At 36.1% G+C, this 22,095-nt stretch overlaps 1 protein-coding gene across 6 annotated transcripts in view; it reads right to left on the reverse strand.

Moving 5' to 3' along the window:
• Positions 1 to 8,838: 8,838 nt before the first annotated feature.
• The window catches only part of LOC135169815 (A disintegrin and metalloproteinase with thrombospondin motifs 7-like), a 32,655-nt gene continuing 19,398 nt past the window's right edge, over positions 8,839 to 22,095 (reverse strand). For 3 of the 6 annotated variants that reach the window (XM_064135132.1, XM_064135129.1, XM_064135130.1), the window contains 14 exons: positions 18,912 to 19,249; positions 15,629 to 15,869; positions 14,329 to 14,895; positions 14,057 to 14,144; positions 13,790 to 13,936; positions 13,576 to 13,726; positions 13,400 to 13,489; positions 12,806 to 13,121; positions 12,312 to 12,439; positions 11,743 to 12,192; positions 10,816 to 11,078; positions 9,842 to 10,353; positions 9,207 to 9,380; positions 8,839 to 9,126 (listed from right to left, as the gene is read on the reverse strand). In XM_064135132.1, the coding sequence (XP_063991202.1) occupies positions 8,972 to 9,126; positions 9,207 to 9,380; positions 9,842 to 10,353; positions 10,816 to 11,078; positions 11,743 to 12,192; positions 12,312 to 12,439; positions 12,806 to 13,121; positions 13,400 to 13,489; positions 13,576 to 13,726; positions 13,790 to 13,936; positions 14,057 to 14,144; positions 14,329 to 14,895; positions 15,629 to 15,869; positions 18,912 to 19,249 (3,620 nt within the window). In that variant the 3' untranslated portion in view covers positions 8,839 to 8,971. The remainder of the gene's footprint in view (positions 9,127 to 9,206; positions 9,381 to 9,841; positions 10,354 to 10,815; positions 11,079 to 11,742; positions 12,193 to 12,311; positions 12,440 to 12,805; positions 13,122 to 13,399; positions 13,490 to 13,575; positions 13,727 to 13,789; positions 13,937 to 14,056; positions 14,145 to 14,328; positions 14,896 to 15,628; positions 15,870 to 18,911; positions 19,250 to 22,095) is intronic. The other 3 variants (XM_064135134.1, XM_064135131.1, XM_064135133.1) reach the window with 3 other exon arrangements.

Consider the following 22,095-nt stretch of genomic DNA (forward strand, 5'->3'; position numbering starts at 1 on the left):
TCGATTCCTTCCATTTAACTCAAAAATACTATAAAAACATGTTTCGACGAGAACAAGTATCGAATTATTATTAGAATTTAATAACAAAAATTGCAGGCTTTCTTGGCATTACCTGGTCCGCACGGCATGGAGGCGAAGTTCGATATGCATCCCTCATGCGACAAAAAATAAAGCGTGGGAAGCCAAGCACTGATCGACAATCTGGAACGATTCAGCTGCATCAAATGAGACCTGTTAGCTTTTACCATAATCCATGAACTATTAACGAACCAAGATCATAATGAAGAACTCACGTTTGGTGTAACTAAACCATTCTATCAGAGGTGATGACTATTCTTGAATTACTCGAAAACTGTATTATTTATATTCAATGTGAAGCTAGATGAAAACTCTACACTTCGAATTTGGTCTCTAGGCTTACTTTTATGATATTTTTGTTTCGTGATCCACTACATCTATCTTCAAAAGTATTTAAAGAACTATAGTTATTTTTATAAATATCGAGATTTCTTAATTTGTATATTTGAAACATATTTTCCACGAAAACTAAAACAATTCTCTTAAATTCCTTTTGATTTCTACAAGTTTTGGGTTCTTATAATACAAGGCAAATATTATGAAAAAAATCAATATAGAACAATCGATTTATCGATTTCTCTGTATCGATGCCTCTTTCCATTCGTTAAGCGCCTTATCGTTATAGAACTCTATACGAATAATATCACATAATATCATACGTTCATCAACACAAGTATCACAAAGACAGAATATCAATGGCTTCATTAACTAGTTGAATAGAGTAGCCAGCCCTCTTGATATACAAAATACAAAGCTCCCTTCACAGACAAAAGTCCCACATAATACGACTCACAGGACTGAACAAATTTAATCGAAAAGTTTTTGAACAATATGGCCGCACATCCGGCTAATATCCGTATGGGCAATGGTTCAGAGATAGTTTCTGCGGTAGGTAACAATTTCCGATCAGATCGTGGAAATGGTACAGAAGGTATAATATTTCGAGCCCCATGCCCCAGATGTCTCGGGCTCTCTCGTTATCAAATGTCTCAGACGGATATGAGATTCCCCAGTCATTACACACAAAATTCCATCTCTTACTACGACATACTAGAGTTCCTCTTTGCTACATCCATTGACTATCTTCACCGCCCTAAATTTTATCGCTTCTGTGGCGGATATTGTAATCCAAAACGTATGTTACCTATCGATTTCTCACTTCTTGAGATTGAAGCGTTCAGAGAGTATATTTAAGCTGAATTTAGATTCAACGCACGTTCTTCAATCAACCAATAAGCACTCGTAAGCACCAATGAATATTCTATCGTCATACGGAGATTGAATTGTATATATTTCCGGCCTTTTTGTGTTCCCATACTCTCACCATCGCAGAAAAGCTCCCTTTTTTAAATATACCATAATCACCACATATACATTGCGAACACTAGCACAACAGATTAGTTATTATTCAAAAATGGGTTTCCATGGGTTTAAAAGCTCCATTAAACGTTCATTCGATAACAATTAACGGATGTATGTTTGATAAACATAGTCTGACTTGATTTTGGTCATCACAGAGAGACATTCGTTAATTATTAAAGAATATTCATTTGGTTAACTACATCGTAAACTACATAACAAAAATTGGAACGTAGAAAACATGAAATGTATTGTGGGGATACTTTTAAAAAGATAAAACAGCTAAAATTTTTTAGATAAACACTTTAATTACTAAGAAATATTTACAATGTTTCTGATATGAAAACACTCATGAAAAATACTATCTAAACTTCTACGTCTAATGCCTCACATGAGGACTTCGTCTATCTACTTCGCTTCTCGATTTCCAACTAACTGCTAATGGTAAATATTACCCCTTGGCACCCCCTATGCCACCAACTTAATCTCTTCCCCCACCACTGTTATCGGGCCCTGCTCGCCATCTTCCGTCTCTGGAAAATTCTCCAAACGTGGCGGAGTGGCCCAGGCGTCATTAGTGAGGGTGTGTGGGTTCTACTTCAATAAAATAATAAAACTAGGTTCAAAACTTAATCCTACATCTTAATAGAATACCTTAAACGCCGTGGACATCTGTCTACCATATTCGACAGACTCCCATTTTTTATAACACCACTACCTCTAAAATTTTCCCCGATACTACAGTATCTAGACGAATACATAATATTCTTATGTGTCTTCCTTTGAATTGTAATGCAATTGCAAATGATTTGAAGGCACGCTCCCCCCCCCCTCTCCCTTGTGAAAACCATCTTTTCAATATTGAGATTTGCTTCACTTTCTGTGATTATTAGAATGAGCTGCCCAACCCAATTTGACTACGGCATCCAGTTTCTTATTTAGCGAGATCTGATAATATTTAAATTGGGGAGTCAATAATATAAAGCTAAAGTTTGCTACATAAAAAAATGATCTCGTTAATTAACTCTTTTTGAGGCTCGATTTTATGCATGTCACTACTATGTATGTAGATAATGTAGATATACTGAATAACAACGTTGTTGAGAATAAATGGATTATCGAGGAAATATAATTTTGAAAATATCCAGCTTAAGGTATGTACTAATATATGATTTCGTCGTATTAAAATATTTTCAGCATCATTTTATCATGCAAAATTATGCAAAGTTACGCGTTTGCCAGACATAACTCACCAATTTTCCTTCGTTCATTGTCTCTACTACTTGGTAAGAAAACTGACAACGAGGGAAACGAGGAACAATTAGACTTAGTAATGACAGTACATTAGGATCCACGATCACATTGCCAAAACCATTATGGTACAGAAAATCCATCTCACATTCCCGTAACTTCTCTTCGGATTCATGCTGATTCCAATGGGCAATTCCAATTAACGGCATGATCATTATCCAGACCTCGTGACGTTTATATCACCTCCTCAATCTGATATATTATAATCTTTAAACTTGAAAATGCCACATGAGTGTTTGAGTGATGATATTTTCCTGAGAGGATCCAAGATGTCTTCAAATGATTCCATAAGCCAAATTTGCAATGGCAGAATGTTTGATGAAAATATTGAGATTGAACACTGAATACTGTCACTTTATTATAAGAAAATTTAGGTTTGAAGGAGTGGAATGTCAGGAACTAGATTATATTGCGACCAAGAAGGTAAGATTCCAGTCGGTTCTTAATAGCAGGGGGCAAGTGAGGAATTTCATTAAGCTCTCAAGTACACCAGTCGACTTGTCACCATCCACTTCGCTCATCACGACCTCTAAAATGCTTATCACTGTAACGATCTATGGTGTCCATCTTCAAATACAGCTCACATGCTTCGTTCATGTGTTACAACAAAGTTCTAACAAAACTATTGCCACATTATTGGGACGTATACTCCGCTTAAAATTCGTTGAGGACTAATGCCACTCACGCCTGTGTTAAGTAATAAGTAAATCATCTGTTTGACTCTCGATGTTGTATAATTACATTACTCCAAAATCCTCCATCGCCTCAAATCCAGTTCCTATCCGAACCAAATAAGTCCGCATTCCCGCCTTTGAACTAATGAGTCAGACTTCGGCTCTCACCAATATCCAAACAAGCTCCTAATATTTGCCCCAGATTTTTGTCCTCTCTTAAAACTCTCACTCCTTCATTTTCCTCTATTCTTCCATTTTCCAAGACTTATGTTCTGTGGACGTATTCTCCCTCAGGGCAATTCCAAATGATCTTTTGAATCGACAAAAACCCTCTAATTTTCAAAGTCTCTGTTTAGAAATAAATATCTAGTACCGCAAATGTGGTCTTATAATCCAAGTCGAAGGCGAAAATCATAATCACATAAATCAAGTGATAATGTTATTTGTACATGACTTACACTATTTTACGTTATTGGGTTTGAAAACCACGATTCAGGCAAGGGAAGCGGGGTTAGATTCGTAGTTTATCGGGTCGAGTCACATAAATCGATATTTCTTGAAAATAGGACATAAGGTCTGTCACCGACTGCCTCAAAGGATTGAAAATTCCTAAGGTTTTCTTCCTTTAGTTTAGACTTCAGCTCAACTCAGCTGAGGTGTGTTATCGGCTACCCCACAATCTGTAATCAGCTCGTAATCAAAGTAGGGAATGCTATTTGTTTATTCTCCCAGCCAAACTGCCGTCTCCAGTTGGCCTAATACGATAGTGCCTTTAGAATTGCCTGCTTGGAACGATTGTTCATTGTCCTTTTTCCCCCGAACGTGGAAAAAGTATTTCTGAATGCAACCAGAGTGTATCGACGCTCTTACGATAATATCCAAAAGTACATTTGTGACTCGACCCAAGGCCACACCTCTTGCCATTATTGCATTGATCTATGCACTTCATGCGCAGCCTCCCTCGCTGCCCTTCGATGGCTCTTTGATTTTGTCTTCACCTTCTGCAGCGAGTGTTAGATGTCGCTCATCACGCTTGCAGAAAACTCGAATCATATGGTTTCGGTGGGTAAAACAGCAATATGCAAACTTCTCCAATCCAAAATGGCCACCATAGCATTTAGCTGTTAAAGTAGTTATATCATAGCACAAAGGATTGCACAATATATTTAATCAGCATTGTTTTTCTCGATTGACATTGATAAGACATGATTTGTTAAAAACATGTAAGTATTTTTGCAATATATTTCCGACTTAATAACGCGATATTTACCGTGAGTATGTTTGTGCTGTTCTTTGCAGTTTTCCTTATAACTGAAATATTACTCTGTATATTTTTTGAGTTGTTTATAATCAGTAAAATATCTCCTAACTAATTTCATTTGTATGCAGGTGTACATCGGGGTGAAAATTGAGGGTTCTCTCTATAACCAAATAATAGCATAATATATATATATATATATATATATATATATATATATATATATATATACCTTTTATTTGAAACAGGACACAAGTAATTGAGGGGAAAAGGGGGTAGACAATATGTCCACATGAAGGAACATATGCAGAGGTTGGGGAACAGACAAGTCGATAATAAGGTTTTGTATGCCTAGTCAATGGATAAAGATGATGCTCTAACATTCGAACACTTTGTTGTTGTTGTTGTTGTTTAATGAATATTTGTTGTGAACATTTTATTTATCAGCAATAACTTTAATTATCCCAATCATCAATTTATTTCTCTTTATACATTGATAGGACTATAATACTTATATCGTACAAAGAATATTAATAATATTAATCATATTTTTATTCTTGTATCAGATGGATCCATTAACAGCATAAAAAAAGTCGGAGAATCGAAAGCCCATGCAGTCATTAATCTGTGATACTACTAACATGCATTTTTGACAGTTTCGTAAGAATCAAATCATTACAATAAAGAGTGACGTCAGGTGTGAAAGCTGAACAATATTTTTTGTCATTGTTTTTACGTTCAGCCCATGTCGAAAAGTATCTGTTCGTTTACGTGTAAATGAAATTTTAAATGTCTAAACGAAAAGACTCTTAGTTTCCACCTAAATGAATAATTGTACAGTTCGCCACGCACTGAACAGAACATCAATAAAAAATATTATAATTTGGATAAACGTGCAACGGGGTACTTTAACTAGTATGATTGGCAGCCTTCGGCTTCGCCTCGAACAGCCGCTTCATACTCGTTATGGCCTGGTTGCGCTTGTACCGAAATAAGCTATTTTATTGCGAATGTCTGTCGTTAGATAAAAGTACGCGCAAGGATCATTCTCGACTTGTTCCTCATTGAAATGAATACTCAAGTTGTGCGGACAAATTGATTATCCTCATGAATACCAATTCATCTTCATAATTCGTAATTTCCTGGACAAATATTGAATGTCATTTTTTTCTAGCTGCAATTCTCTACGAAAATGTACTCACATTTTCTGTTGAGTGGAGTTTGAAAAATCCAAATAATATCCTTTAAGACTGGAGATTATACTTATTTATACTACGGCATCAACATATATTGAGAAACTCCTCATACAACTGACAATTAATTCAAATAAAGCCAGCAACTCAGTAGTTTCTAAACCATCGAAAAATGCAAATCAATTTTAATTCTAAACCTCACATTTGAGCAGAGTCAAAAAAGTAAAAAAATTGAATTTTCCAAATTGTCGTGGTGTTTGTAAAAATTTACAATAGATATTATTTATTTCAAAAATTAATCTTGAATGAATGAAATGAAAGACTGACTAAGTTATTAAAGTTACCAATCACAGTTATTATTTCTTACATGTTCAAATTATAAATCTTGGAAAACCAACAGAAAAGAAAAATAAATTGCGAAATTTAAAATAAAACAATAAATATAATTTGTCTCCACCCGCACGCATCCAGATACATATGAGATTATAGGACGAAAAATAACGCAAAGAAAAGCGCATACGTCTTGAATTTTCGTTGTTAACAACTTGGAGAAAGTGAAATGGAATGGAGCAGAGAAGAAGATATCTTATTTGCTCTAGACCGTTAACTTGTTTTTACTGATCATAATGCAAAAATATTCTCTTCATATACTTATATATCTATTTAAAGCAACATCATATTATTTTGTTCAAGAGCAAATTAAACAGAAGTAATATCTGAACATGAAATCATTGTTGTTTTTACGAATTTTAAATGTACAAAAATTGATAGCAATTAGCTCACCCTGAAAGACCAGTTCATGTTAAAACTGTCTGGTTAATTTTACTCAGATTTGAATAATAGAGTTGACAAATTGAGCCTGCCATTCTTACTTGAAATATTCTTAACTAATTTCCACAATCACTTTCTATCTATATAAGACAAGAATAATGACGTTTATTACCAAAAAACTATAACGAAATGAAATGAATCTTGGCATCTATATTTAAAAAGTTAGCGAAGAGAAGATCTATTATGCTCGTCTTCTCTCGTAGATAATACATGATAAGGAAAGTAGCTGGTAAATATTGAACAGAACATTCGATAATAGTTGTAATATAGAATTGTCACATACGTGTGCCGCAAGATATATGTATTGACAGATTTTTAGCATCTACCACGTTAAATATTGCTGCATATATTACAAGAAAAATATTTGGAATAATTGGCTGAAAGTATGATAAAGCAAAAAGTCTTCGGAGCTATACTGGAAAGAAACATTGCAACTATAAACAATCAATAATAGCCATTTACAAACAAATATGGGAATGTAATCACAAAAGTATCACTGATAGTCTTATCTCATGTGGTTTAAAATTATGAAAAAAAAACTGACATTAGCAGCGATCGGTGAAATTAATGAATTGTAGCATAATTATAAGCTTACTATGCACTGAATGAAATCGGTATATATATATATATATATATATATTTCCTATCATTAGGAGCAGGATAATGAATCAAGTGGATCCCCCTCATTTTTCCCATTTAAAAAAACAATAAATTATGCGTGAAATATTTCAAATGCTATTTACTTGCTTAATGGAACAGTCGAGTGTTGAAACATCAGAAAAATACAGTTCAACCGTCTCTCTCAATAGTAATGCAACAGCATAAAAACAATTTAATAGAAAAGGAGAGCATCAATATCAAAAGTGCAGAGACATAAGAAAGAGAGAGAGAGAGCAAAAAATCTTCAAGTCTTGAAAGAAGATGTGGCTCAAAAAAGTCACGATCAGAAAGTCTCCTCACAGTTCCAAGGATTTATACACTGAGTGGATTTAATCCTCAACTCTAACCGATGCCTTTATAGCCTTCAAAACTATTTCATGAAACAATGAGTAATAATTGTATGTCTTCATGGTTTATTTTACTTCTTAGTTGTATTTTAAACGGTTCAAGACAAAATAGGTAAAAGAAAGGCTCCCTGTCTACGTATACGAGCTGACCCAACGATAAAGTTCATAAGCACATCGGTAGGAATCTTTGTTTTACATTCTGTATATAAAACATTATTTTCCGTTCTGTCATTAGCCCAAATTCAAATTTCAAATGTCACGTCGCGTCCACCGGGTCGGAATAGCATATTTTAACGCATCTGCGCAAAGATGTCACAGTTTTTCCCTGACAAGAGAAAATAATACATTTCCTTTTATGTCCAACGGGATGGTAATAAGCTGCTAATCACACGTATTGAAATACTCCGTCGCACGTGTATGCAAATACAATTTTTTTATTAGTGATGTTAGGCTTAACGAGTGGTGAAATGTGACATTTTTGGTACAGATTGAACGGAATAGCAATGAGAAGAAGTATTAAAGGAATATCTCGATTAGCTGCTTCAAATGAATAAAACAGTGGAAAAGATAGATTCATTGTTATTCGTAGAGCAGTAATTAAATACTGCATTAACTAAAATTTCTGCAGTTTGTTTCTACTTTTGTTGACTTTACCATTTTCGTATTTGTAATGATCACTTTATTCCTTTTCTATTTCTTTCAGTTTTCTTATAATTTATTTTTTTCTTTAATTAAACATTTTCTGTTTTCATTAATTCCAAGGAAAGTAATGTTCCTAAACATTGAATTAGGGAGATAAATACAAAATGCCTTGATGAACGGGTTAATGGTACCGGCATTAAAAACATTAACCTTATGAAGTCACAAACCTGAATTATGATTTACCTATGTTTTACTGTGTTGTGAAAGAAATGAAAATATCTGATGAATTTTTGATAACCAGAAATATATGACAAATTATTCTTTCACTCGACTCTCGGCGGAGCAGACTAGAGTAAATAATACCCAATCATACCCCGAAAAATGGATTCACTCAAGAGTGATACCTCCCCTCTTGACGTCGTTTATGTGACACGTAAAATGTTCAATTTTCAATGTATTAAAAACTAAAAAAAATACGACGGAAATACCGAAAAGAATATTTATATTATTATTTTTAAAATAATTTTAAAAATCTGTAATGGTTTTTAAAATGTCACCGTCGGGCGGCCTTCAATACTACATGTCGATTGACTACAATCGCGTAGTGAAAAACACTCTTCAACTAATCTCAGAATCTTGCCAACGGTTATGGCGAGCGTGTCTTCTCTTCTTGAAACATGTGCCGCAGCATTTTTCTTGGACTATCGATGACATTTCACACATTCTTTTATAGGTTGCACATATGCTTTCAGGACTGATAGTATCTGTGCAAGCTGAAAATTAAACAAAAAATAAATAATAATGATATCAACAATGTTATACTATTGCTCAAGCTATTAGCTCTTTCATTTACCTAGTTTTTCATCTCCACACTGACGCCTGTAATGACATCGTCTGGTAGAAAGTGGTCGTCGTTCAGGTATGCAATTTTCGGATATCATATTTGTCGTTCTGTCACGGCAAATTACCTCTCGCTGCTTCATACCAGATTTCACGGAACAGGTGGCGTTACACGGACCCCATTTGCCTTCGACAAAAGATTTTAAAAAGTTCAAAATAATGCAGACAAACTATGTTACTTCACTCAATAAATTCAACTCCACCCATTCGATAGCTGTGAAAATGAAATTGTACATTCTATCATGAACATCATACATAATGAGTTTGCGTTATGAATTCATCAAGGTATTCAGTTATTTTCACTAATAATTAACTTAGAATATTATTCGTGCAATGAAATTCCCCACAGATATAAGTTTTCTACTCATCTATTGTAAAGCGATGAATTACTGACCATAATTCGCCCAGAACTAATAGATATCGAAACTATTAGATGAATAGAGGGAAATGAGAATAGGGTTGAGACAACTTTTGAGAATGATCTTTTTCAGCTAAATTATCGTTTTTTTGCTCCAAGAATATATGGAGAAAAAAAAATTTGATCCGCATACATTTATCAATTTAAAGTTAATGGTGAATATTTTTCACCTGTAATCCATTTTTCTCCTCGACACTCGTCATTAACTGTTGGTTTATTTTTGAAGTGGCACTCTCCAGGCATTGAACAAGTGACTTTTCTAGTTCTCTTACCATGCACACAGGAACTCCACTTGGACACTAACCACTTAGCTTTTGTCGTATATATGGAATTAGCTGAATTGTCATCAACAATATTATCAAACTCCAAAATTTCTGGCTCATCAGTTGAATTATTATAGCCTGCGATGAAGCTGTTCTGATCGTTGGAAATATTATAAAACGCGGCATTTTTATCTTCGGCATAAATAATATGCGGATGCTCAGCGAATGGGCTACAGGGTGGTAAATCCGGACAGGGTTCAATTTCTGCTGGTTTAGCATGCTTGTCACATTCGCGATCCGGCAGAGCTAAGTCGGATCGATCCTGACCCTTACCTGATGATACGCACATAACTGATCGTTTTCTTAAACCTTCTGTCCCACATTTAACTGGGCACATTTGCCACGGTCCAACCCACCACCTGAAATAATATTTCAAAACCGGAAATATTATACAAGTTTTAATAAATCCTTATCCATAAATCCATAAATCCTAAATCCAGGCTGATAATGCGGGTATCTACTCTCGTTTCGCTTAGTTACAAATGCCTTTTCGGCCGCAATAACATAAAATAGCATCATAGTCGCGGCAAAAAAAAGTGATTTTGACTCATGTGCTTTATATTCGTATTCAGTAGAATGATTTTTTTTATACCTGGGCGTGAAACATGCTATTAATTGCTGAAAATAATATTCATTTCGGTTCCTGTAATGAGCTTGCCACTGGCCGGAGCCTTACGGCTCGCAACCATGTGTTCACTAGCAGACTTGCATTTAATCCATAGGTTTACCGATGTATGCATGTCTTTTCACCTTCCTTTCGTTGGTAATTGAATTTTGTTAATTTACAATAAAATAAATAGTCTATCGTAGTAATATCCTACCTGGCAGGACACGGGTTTTTATTGCACTCCCGTAGTACAAATTCTGGTTTTCTTCTCTCATCGCAAAATATATCTTCAACTACTCCGCTTTTTCTCTCATGGCAGAGAGCATGTGATGTCTGTGTTCCTCCACCACAAGTTGCAGAGCACAGAGACCAGTCAGATAGGATCCAGGTGTATTCTGGTGCATGATCGGGCTCCTCTTTTGGCACTGTATATTCATAACGAAGGCCAAAGTTACGAAAATGGCCTCGATAAATTAGCTGAAAAAAATGGTAGAATTAAATTTTATACTCGTGGAGAAGGAGTAGATGGAAAGGTTAGTGAACGATGTTTATCCGCCACCTCTAAATATAAAAGAATATTGAATTTTTCTACTAGCGAAGAACAAAACATTAATACTTCTCCTCCCTATGTTGCACCTACAGTAAACAGCAATTTTTAGTACACGAAGAGCTTTGTTTAGCTACAAGTACGAAACTCATACTTCCATTGCTAGATTTAAATAGTGACAAGAAATAGGTATGACTTGAAATTTCTTCCTATAATGAAATAAGTCAGAGATCCAAACAACTCCTCAATTATTGAATCATTAAGGGAGAGTGGGAAACGGAGGGAGGGGAAAAATCGACGGGAAGGATAAGATGAGATTGTTTAGAAGCTTGTATTTTTGCCGACCGGTCTATTTTGCCCCACCGTACCCTACATCTAGTGTATTTTTTATTAATATGTGAAAGAGCTCAGCTCAGCAAAATTGAAAAATTCAGTACTTTATAATGCTATGAAATTTCCATTGAATTATCTATAAGAATATTCAGCAAGACAATTCAAATGATCCTTGGAATTTATCTACAACATGTTTAAATTCTACACGTCTAAGCGAGAAAAGTGATCTCTCATTGAATCAAGAAAAAGATAATTACTAACATAAACAATGATGTCCTCTTTGATAGGCCCCGGTATTCTGACCTTTTCTTTGTCGCGATCACGCTCGTAGAGTGCAGGCGTACCAGCAACATCGTACTCTCCAGCTAAGGTGATCTGCCTGTCCAATGAAACCGAAACATTAGTTTCCCATGGGCGTTTCCTTACACTAACCCCATAGTGCCGTCCTGGATATGGCACGCACCGTTTTCCATTGAGATAATATTTCGAGGTATTTCGAGATCCAATACCAATGTAGTGCTTGCTATTGCCCAACTCCTCAATTCTAATGTTCCTCGAGCCAGTTGGTATGATGACAACCTCGCGATATCCAGGACCCTCATTTTTGTCATAAATACCCGTCGTTGTTTCGCACTGAGTACCATCACCATGGCAGATACCACAGCGGTCCTCAGTAGCGTCTGAGTCAACAGTCCAGTCGCAGCCTACTTTCTGTTCTCCATCGGGACACGTTGATTTTTTTGTATATGACCAATTTGCTTTGGTATGACAAGGATTTTTGCATTTTTCTCTTGGGATGAAAATGTGGGGTAATGACACATTAAACTCACTCTGCATATTCCAGCGATGCACATGTCACGTGTACCAACGTTGCACGGTGTACCATCTAGCGCTGACTCCCCCCATGGGACTATTACACTCTCGTTTGTGTCCGTGCAGTACAGCTCACAGGGTTCATCTTCAATTTACTTATTTTTTAATAACCATATTTTTTTCAGAAAAAAATGTTTATTCTCAATTATTATATTATTTTACGGGAAAAATCGCTGATAAATAATTTTTTTTTTTTAAGTTGGAAAATTGGCATTGAACGACCTTGAAATTGCCTCCAACCCCCACTCTGACCTGTTGGCGATAATTCGTAAAACCCCCATGATATTGTTGACATTGATTTCATAGCTTATGAAAAATTATCGATGTCATAAATTTGCCACCTGCGATTTTTCAGATTCGCGTTGAACGACATACAAGTGAAATTATTATATTTAGTTGGAATAATGTATATAATGGATGTAAAACAATATTGCGTCGCTAATCAACTCACTTTGGTCAAAATATGGTACCCAAGTATAATTCTTTCCTTTGAATGCCACTCCGTCATAATTACTGCACTGTAGGCTTCTAAAACTGGCAGAACCATCGGGACAGGATTGAATATTGCAGATCTTATATCGCCGTCTTTCACCAATACAAAATTTGCCCCCGTTATCTGGTGTGGGATGATCACATTTACGTTCCATTATCGATACCCCTGCGCCGCAAGTCCTCGAGCATGTGCTCCAATTTCCCCACTCGCCCCATCCACCGTCTATCTGACTCGGACGATCAACAATAGGCACGCATTTTTGATTTTGACACCACTGGAAGGAAAAAAAAATGTGATCGGCTTTACTGGCAAGCCCCCTTCAATCATACCCAACTCCCACATGAGAACTCGAATTTTCCTGATTATATGAAACATGAACATGCAACCGCGTGCAGAAAGCGCTATAAATTCTGATGGATTAGTTTTTAGTGGATTGTTAGCTTTCACATTTACCACGTCATCACTATATCCCCTCTAATAAGTATAATACAGCTTTGCTCTACTTCATTAACTTCCTATACCCGATATGCAATAGGTAATGAGATTCTGTACCATGTGTTTGCCACAATGGGTCCCAGGTGCAGCAGGATGAAGCATTGTTGTGCAGGATCCGTCAACAATGCACCAAAGTTTCGAACAAATCTAAGAATGTTTTTTTTTTCTTCAATTATATAGAATTATGAAAAAAAATGCTGTTTCACTTGATATGAAATGACGGTGACACTAACTTCTTGGAGGGGCGTGCAAACGGATGCTTCACGAACTCCAAACTGAAGACGACATTGATGTTCAGCATTATACATTGCTCCAGGTGGCAGATCTGGATAAGCGTAGTCATTATCCGCAGGCTCATCTTCTAGACACTCTCCTTTACCTTGGCTGTAGGATAGGGAAATTGTTAGATAACTTTTGATCTCACTATGCACTGAATTGTTCACTCACTCAAGAAAATTAGTGATGTCACGGCGGGAACATCGTGACCATGCAACACCGACTGTATCCACTTCGAAGGTGGGCGTCATGACATGGAGGGTGTCGCCGTCCCTCTTACTACATCCGATCTTTTCGGTATCGTGATACATACCAAAGCTTTTTCCACAAATAACCAATGATGAAAAATCATTTGGAACAAAGGTGCGCATATGTATAAGCTGTATTAATGCACGATATGTGATTGACAAGTTCAAAGGAAAAACAACAATTGCTTACTTGTGACCCAATTCGTGGGTTATCGTGTGAGCTAGGGTTATGCCATTGTCCTCGTTGACGCTGCAGCTGCGATCTGGTTGGCACATACCTGTGTAAACGTAAGACATGTAATATGCAGTACTAGTGAATTTGTGCTGCATCAAATTACCAGATTTTTTAGTGAGAAGAAAAGATGCATAGAAAATGCTCTATTATAACTATCGAAATTCAAATGATTGAACAACCAATACCAATGAAAGAAGTACCGCGAATTTAATACTTTATATAAATACCAGCTACGTGTGCGACTCCCAGCGTGCTGCATGGAGTATTGGCCCGGGAGCATATGTCCTCCCTAGTCACCAGAATAGCGACGTCATGATGATTGGGATGGGAGTCGTCACCAGGATTGAGTTTTAATTGCCATTTGCAAAAATTGTATAAAGTCTTATCGGCATTGACTGTAATATTCAATCCTTGCTGGGGAAGAAGAAAAAAAAGGCCTCGATCAAATAGATAAACAAAATAAAAAACATGGAAGGTATGAACTACCTCAACTTCATCCTCTTCCATGAGAATAATTCTCACAACAACGACATTGATGAAGTTTCCTATTGTCGGATCATGGTAGAGTGATGAAACCATATTCATAATTGTAAGCAAGTATGTCTCAACATCACCATCCTGATGAAAAGCCATCATTGATGTGTCAGCGACCACTAGGGCTTCGACATGTCTTGGTCTACTGATGGATCTCTTAGACCGGTGCCATTTGTGTTTTCTGTGGCCACGCCCCTGAACTTGTACCAAGCCCGGTTGATTTTGCCACTCGAGTCTCGTTTCTGCTAGCCTGCGAGGCTCTGGAGACAAATAAAGTTCTTATCCCTAAGCAGTTAGTCGCCAATTTCTAAAAATTATGAAGTGACTTACTTAAAATAACATCCCATATAACAAAGTACATACACTTCTGTTTCGAATGGAGAATATCGAAATGCTCATTGATTGATATTTATAACGCGAAATTCAACATTACTAGAAATTACCGTGATCATCATCTAGTGGTTTTTACACGAATAACATTAAAAATGTTCATGAGACCTGTTATTCGGCAACGTGGTACCAGCTAGCCAATTGACTGATCCAATAGCGTGATCTTCAAAAATTATTATTCTAAATTTATTTCATTATTAAGTGCTATTACCATTATACTAGCACGTACGCCATTAATTGGTTAATTTGGAGAGATGCGATTATATATTCCTGCGTATCATCATTATGTTTTTGTAAGAGAGAAAAAAAATTGCGTCAATAGATACGATATCCCATGGCTGATCCTTCTCCTTAAAGGGTATGAAAGAAAGCTGCACTATTATTTGTGGATTGGGGGATTTTCGTTTTGGCGTAAAAACTTGGCCGTTCGTTAAAACTTGGCGCATATTAAGCTTTGGCTATTGCTCAGTTTTATGACTTTTTAAAGTCAGTATTATTAAAAAACGAGAAGAGAATTGTGAAATCAAAAAGTCAACGGAGAGCATTGTACAAAGGACCCTCGAAAGAAAAGGTTCAGCTGTAGATCACCCTGTAGATATATACCGCGTGTTCCACAGTTTTTCTCGTGCTTCTTCTTCTTTTTCCTGCGACGTCGCCGCCGGGCGCCGATCTCCACGGCTGTCGAACGCCGGAAAACAAGGTGAGGTCTGCCAGATCCCAGACTCACATTCTTCTCGTATAAATATTCACCAACTTGTCTACCTTTACCACTAGTATCATTTTGATATGCATAGTCGGCTGGCTCCACCCAGAATTCACCGTGATCACCACGCAGTACACCAGCCTGAAAAGTGAGTGAATTAAGCACGAGCCAAAGATCCCCTTTTCTATTTCTCAAATCGACTGCATGTTGACACTCAATGCAGTTGTCGAAATCGCTTTGAGTTGTCCTCTAACAAGTTGCTTTTATCAACATCAGAAAACGCCATCGGACATGCCGTATTCGTCATCTTTCATTTCTTCGTATTTCGCATAGAACGGCTACTCATTGGGCCGAAGTTGGCTCCAAGTTAGCTGATGATCGGCACCGATGACCGGTTGATCATCTGTAGGAGCATTGAAATGTAACTTCGTGCAGCGGAATGGCATTGACATCAATATCGGTGCCGATCATCGCCCAAATATTGTCTAGTCAATTTCACCAATAAACAAGATCAATAAAATTAATTTGATTGCGAGTGAATCAAAGTCCTTTATTCTGGCCTAGGCGTTAACGATACTATTCAATTGAATTTCCTCAAAAGTTGGCCAAAAATTCTAAATAAAAACATTTGGCCAAACAAACGAGTATAACAATAATGAAAAATGAAATCGCTATGGTTTGTTTTCTAAATTTACATTTTTTCCTACAATAACCGTTTGGTCAAAGAACGGTGATTCATCAGAGCCCCGATGATCAGCAAGCCGATTTAGGTGCAATAATCAGCCGGGTTGTCGAGACCGGAATATCCTGCATAGGAACTTTGGGGTCAGTGTCGAAGATGATATCTTTTTTTTTTTTAATTTCGGAAAAGAATAAAAACAGGGATATGATGATGGATGAACTAGACGTATAGATGTACAATTTAAACAATGATTATTATTTACTGGTGTTCCTCGTAGATAGATTCGAAAAGGTGAAAGTTTGCTTATATCATGCTTTCCCCATGTCATTTTGTATGATTTTATAAAAATCTAAATTCTGGCCGAGTATTTAATGCCGCGATATTTAAGAATGTAATTGTAATGCACATGAGTTGCAATGCTTTCAGTCATTGGCAATTCTGCCTCCTAATGTGAATGAAATAATCATTTAGAAACTGAAAGAAAAAACGACAATCTGAAGAATTGCGTGTTTACAGCAATCATTTGTCAACTAATCTGAGGACTGGAGTAGTCATACGTTTTTTCATATGTCCATCTGAGGTTTTTCGATAAAGGGATTAAAAATAGCCTCAGGTTCTCGAGGTGAGAGCTGACGTTGACCGTAAAAATCAACGGCGCCAGCTCGACAACCAACAAAAGCGCGTGTCTCACGTTCAAGTGGTTATCGTCAGTCGAGGGGAAAAGGCTAAGAGAAAAAAACCCAATTCTGGACTTGGCGCCACGCGAGTCATTCTCGGATTCTCTCCTCCACTTTTTTTCTCATACCCTGTACTCACCAGCAGACAACTTTGCTCGTCGTCCTCCACGAGAGAGTAATTTGTCGATAAGCATTGTCATCAATTTATGCAGGAGGTCCCATTTCTATTAATAGTTAACACTTCTTTGTAAGTTACTAATATTTCGACGCTATTGTTAAAAGCATACATTCACTTTTATATATTAGGTGTGAAAAAACACAAAACATTACGTTAATTCGAAGGGTTGCACGGAATCTGAATCGTCAATTCGATATTCACCCACCGCGTTTTTCCGACATGTGCCGCTTACAAGATGAATAAATTGGGTAGTGGAACATACGATTATATAGGGTATTCGAGAATCTATCGCGAATAAACAAATTTTGGTTTCATACAATGGGATTGTACGGGTCTTGTAATGAATCGTAATAACTATATTTCTGGTTAGTAGGGGGGTGTGTAATGAGTATTGAACTATGATTCAGGAGCTAATTGTAATTTAAGGTTTTTTTTTCTCCATGTTTTTTCTCATAGCATTTTTAAACTTCGGCGTATACTTGCCAACTTTGTCTGGTCTAATTGAGCTTATTCATGAAAATCATACACCCATATTGACAAGTTTTAATAATTAAATCTTCAATAAAATTGTTAATATGGAATTTCCAAAATTCGTGAAAAAATGACATCGTTACCAATTGGTCACTTTTATTCCCTGATGTGACGGAAAAAACATGATGTAACAGACGAAAATATGAGTTGTTATTTGAAAATGCTATTTTATGCTATAGTGAGAAATAATATATACTGCAAAACCAAAAACAATATTTATTCGATTTTTTTATCATTTTTTTCAATCTTCTCATGTTTTCAACATTTTGACGGCATCAAATTTTGTTGCTCTAAGCAAGATATAGTCAAACTAACTCAACATGAAAGTTTTCTAAATGTTCTTGAAAGTTTTGCTAATATATTGCGTCTTGTCAGTATGATTCCATTAATTTTGTCGGTCTGAATCAGCAGCAGAAATAATTCCATCCCACTATTATAAACATGGAGAAAAGTGAATAGTAGAGATTAGTATAGTATACGAAATTTTATCATAAAAATGTGGTAATAGTAAATTCTGTCATTGAACGATAAAAGTATGAGACTTGTCATTCATCGCCATATGACATAGATTATTTTACATTACTGGTCCCGAAAACCTCGATTTATTCATATGAGTTTTAGTGCTACTATATTGTCCTTGCAAGAGTATTACGATAACTACATTTGTTAATTTGATGTCTTGAACGAGTTTTGCATTTCCTGGAATTTTTCATTTTCATACAAAATTCACTGAAAAGGATCTTCTTAATGGTTTCTTTAAATATGATATTGAAAACTTGGGTAGTGCTATATTGATAATAATTTTTCATTGATATTTCATATCTTCATCTTCAGGGAAGAGTTAAGCTCTCGGAAAGGATTAGGGGAGCCACTTAATAAAATGAAATGAATCATGAATTGTTATATAAGTTACAGTTTTTTTGGTATTTTCTCATGGATTATATTTGTTTCCATATTTGATCTTCTAATATTTTGTTAGAGTATTGAAAGATAGAGACAGCGAAAGCAAAGCAATTGACCGATATACTATACCGAGAGTGTAAACAAATGCTCCTCGTATTTTTGTTGGAACGTTTAAAAGACATTTTATTGTTGGAAATGTCAGCATCACTCACCAGGCCATTACACGCTGACACTGCAACGAGAGAATTGACGTGACCCCGAATGAATCCACGATAATGACATTTGCTTGTGTGTTGGCGCGCTAGATGACGTACATGAATACTACGTTTTCGTCTCTCAATCACCATTCCGGGGGACATAAAATCATTGTGCGCTATCAACTCTAGGTGATACACAATTTCACGCATCTCTAATCGATAATGTAACTTTCTGGCATCGTCGAAGTGATGATGGGTCACATTGTGGCTGATAAAATCACCAGTAGATGTTATTTTCTGCGGTATGACTATTGTGTAATTATCCTTTGTAGGTTTGCGTTGACTGTAGAGACCTGAAACATATGGGTACATATTTCATCAATCTAGTGATCGTTGTCATTGATGAATTCAATTGATGGCATGGTTTTCTAAGAGCAAACCATCTCAATTTGTGCAGTCAAAGGGTTTTTAAATTGTTTATATGTAGAAGCCATTACATAGATGTGCTTTTTTCCACTCTATTAATAAAAAATATAAAAAATTCATTGAGACATATATACTACGGACCACCACTGGTATTCTATACACTATCCAGAAATAACATATTTCATTGTGTGAGCGGAATAACATTTTTGCCATGAGTATTCATCGATTTTTTTCAACAATATGTATAGAGAATAGATACTATTGGTAGGAAAGGCGTGTCTAAACGTTATTATTTCGTATAATGCAATTTATTGATAGTAGAAACTTCCTAAAAAATGTTCACTCAACAGAAAAACAGGTAAATGAAAAATGTTTGCTATATGGAAATTGTGATTAGTAATTATTGAAGAATGAATTTTGATTGAAGTGTAGAGTGTACTTAATTTCACCAAACGTTCATTCACTAATGGGTAACGAATGTATATTTGATAAATCTTGTTTGACTTTATACTCGCCCTTTAAATACTACGTTGACCAGCTATAGATTAACTATTAACGCATATTCAAGTGGCCATCTCCAACTCTATTATTAGTTAATAATTCATGAATTTCGTTGCGAATAAATAAATCGTTCTATCGGTGTGTGCATAAAGGAAGGGTCATATCACATCTTTCGGATAGAATCGGTCGCCTGATGTTTGTGTTATACTTAATAATAAGCTGGTTGCTGTGAGAGCAAATTATTTTCTAAAAATACACTATTTATAATATAAACGTAGCTTCATTCGTCGGAATTCATACATTTAATGTTGTACAAAAGTATTTGTAACATTAGGTGTCGGACCTCAAACATGTGCAAATATGCCGATAGTGGTAAAGCAGAATAAGGTAAGAGGGTAATAAGAGAACACTAATGTGAGGGGTGACCAGAAGTTGATGCTATATATGTCAACAGTATTTTAAAAATATATGATAGAGGATCTATTCTTCATCATACCTTAGTTCAATCTTGAAAAAAATTCTGGAGCCCGTGTGAGAGATGCAAAAGTTTGGTAGCTGCTCATAGCAGAGCTCATCAATTTATCATACATTTGTTAGTACCTGAAAATACCTGAGAATTTTCAAATGAAGACATTATTCCTTCCGCAAAAATTAAATCCCATCAGAATTCATCCATGAACGTGTTTGCACTTCCCCTTACTTTTTTTTATCTATCTTTCGCTCGGCTTTCTATCGTTAGTATTAATAATCCAATTACTATCACGCCACACTCATCGATAAAACTTGTCAGACGAGTCCTCCCAGCCCGATAAATACAAGTATTGTATAATTCGCTTGGCAAGAAATGTTGAGGGTCGTCTAGGTTAGTGTCACCGTGCTCCACACTCTAGATCCAAGATATTGGTCTTCAATCGTGTGGCGATCGAGCCTTCCACAGGACACACTATAACGCCTTCCATCTGTATCAACGATCGAAATTACCACGAGGGACTCACGTATTCTCACGTAGAGTCGCATAACTCAGGGCATTTATATCTCGCCGGACATTTATGCGTAGAGAGCGTCCTTTGATGTTGTCGTTCTCGTCCTGTGTGGACTTCCGCGAAACCGATCACAAGATCCAAGTTTAAACCAATAGAATAAAAAGGAGTAAAATCATCAAATAGATAAATGGCTTGCTAGATAAAGAACTTTTGTAACCATCATGGCTTGGTAAATTTATCACCACGGAATTAGTATTTTCTAATCGCGAAAACATTCAATTTCACTATATTACTGTCGCGCCATTGAATTCCATTAATTTCCATACGAGTAGAAAATTATTAAATAGCAAAAGGAAACTGCCATCACACATCGAAATACCAATATATAAATTTTATGTGAATTCAATTAAGGGTGAATACACCTGAAAAGTTCTCGTTCTACATACATATGTACATTGCGATAGCGACTACTTGATATTAAGGTGTTAAGTAAAATAATATAAGTGATAGAAAATCGTACCAGCTTGTAGAAGAATAAATCGTATGTGGCTCTCATCATGTCCAAATAAGGTTACATGATCTCACAAGTTCGGCCCATATCTACTAATTAAAGCTTTGTAACACCAGGGTTATCATTTTGGGACCTCATATACGAACTTGCTCAGCATTTCATCCGGCTGAAGCAAGCTTATGTTGTCGAATTGGCGATTAATGTCCTAGGGGATTGTAATTATTGAAACAGGGTGGTCTATTCACGGTCTTTTAGTACTTGCCGGGGCCGGCTAGCCTTATTTCATTGAAATCAGGGCCAGGTTTATACCTTGTAGGACATACCGGAGGTCGGCAGCCTTATTTTACATAAATCAGAGCTCGATATATATCACATATGGCTTGCCGGAGGCTGGATAGTGTTATTTTACATAAGTCAGGGCCGGATATACATATGTATAGTATACATATACGGCTTGCCGCTAGCCGGTAAACCAGCCATGGTATGTATTCGTATCTGATCCACAATGCTTGATATCTGGTTACCATACTTATAGGTTATTTCGATAACAATCCTAATGCATTACTATTGAATAATAACGAGAAATTCGGTATATGACAGTATCTGCCAATTGGGAAAGAGTACGAAGCTTTATGTTTCAATTACTGACGCTCTATTGAGCCTCTTTATGCCAACTCAGTCGATACTGTTAATAATTTTCTTAAGTGATACTACAAGAACTACAAAGCTATCTCGTAATTTACGATAGGATCACTTGAAATAAACGATGAAGGGAAAT

The sequence above is a fragment of the Diachasmimorpha longicaudata genome, chromosome 15 (genome assembly GCF_034640455.1).
Source record: "Diachasmimorpha longicaudata isolate KC_UGA_2023 chromosome 15, iyDiaLong2, whole genome shotgun sequence".
Classification (NCBI taxonomy): domain Eukaryota; kingdom Metazoa; phylum Arthropoda; class Insecta; order Hymenoptera; family Braconidae; genus Diachasmimorpha; species Diachasmimorpha longicaudata.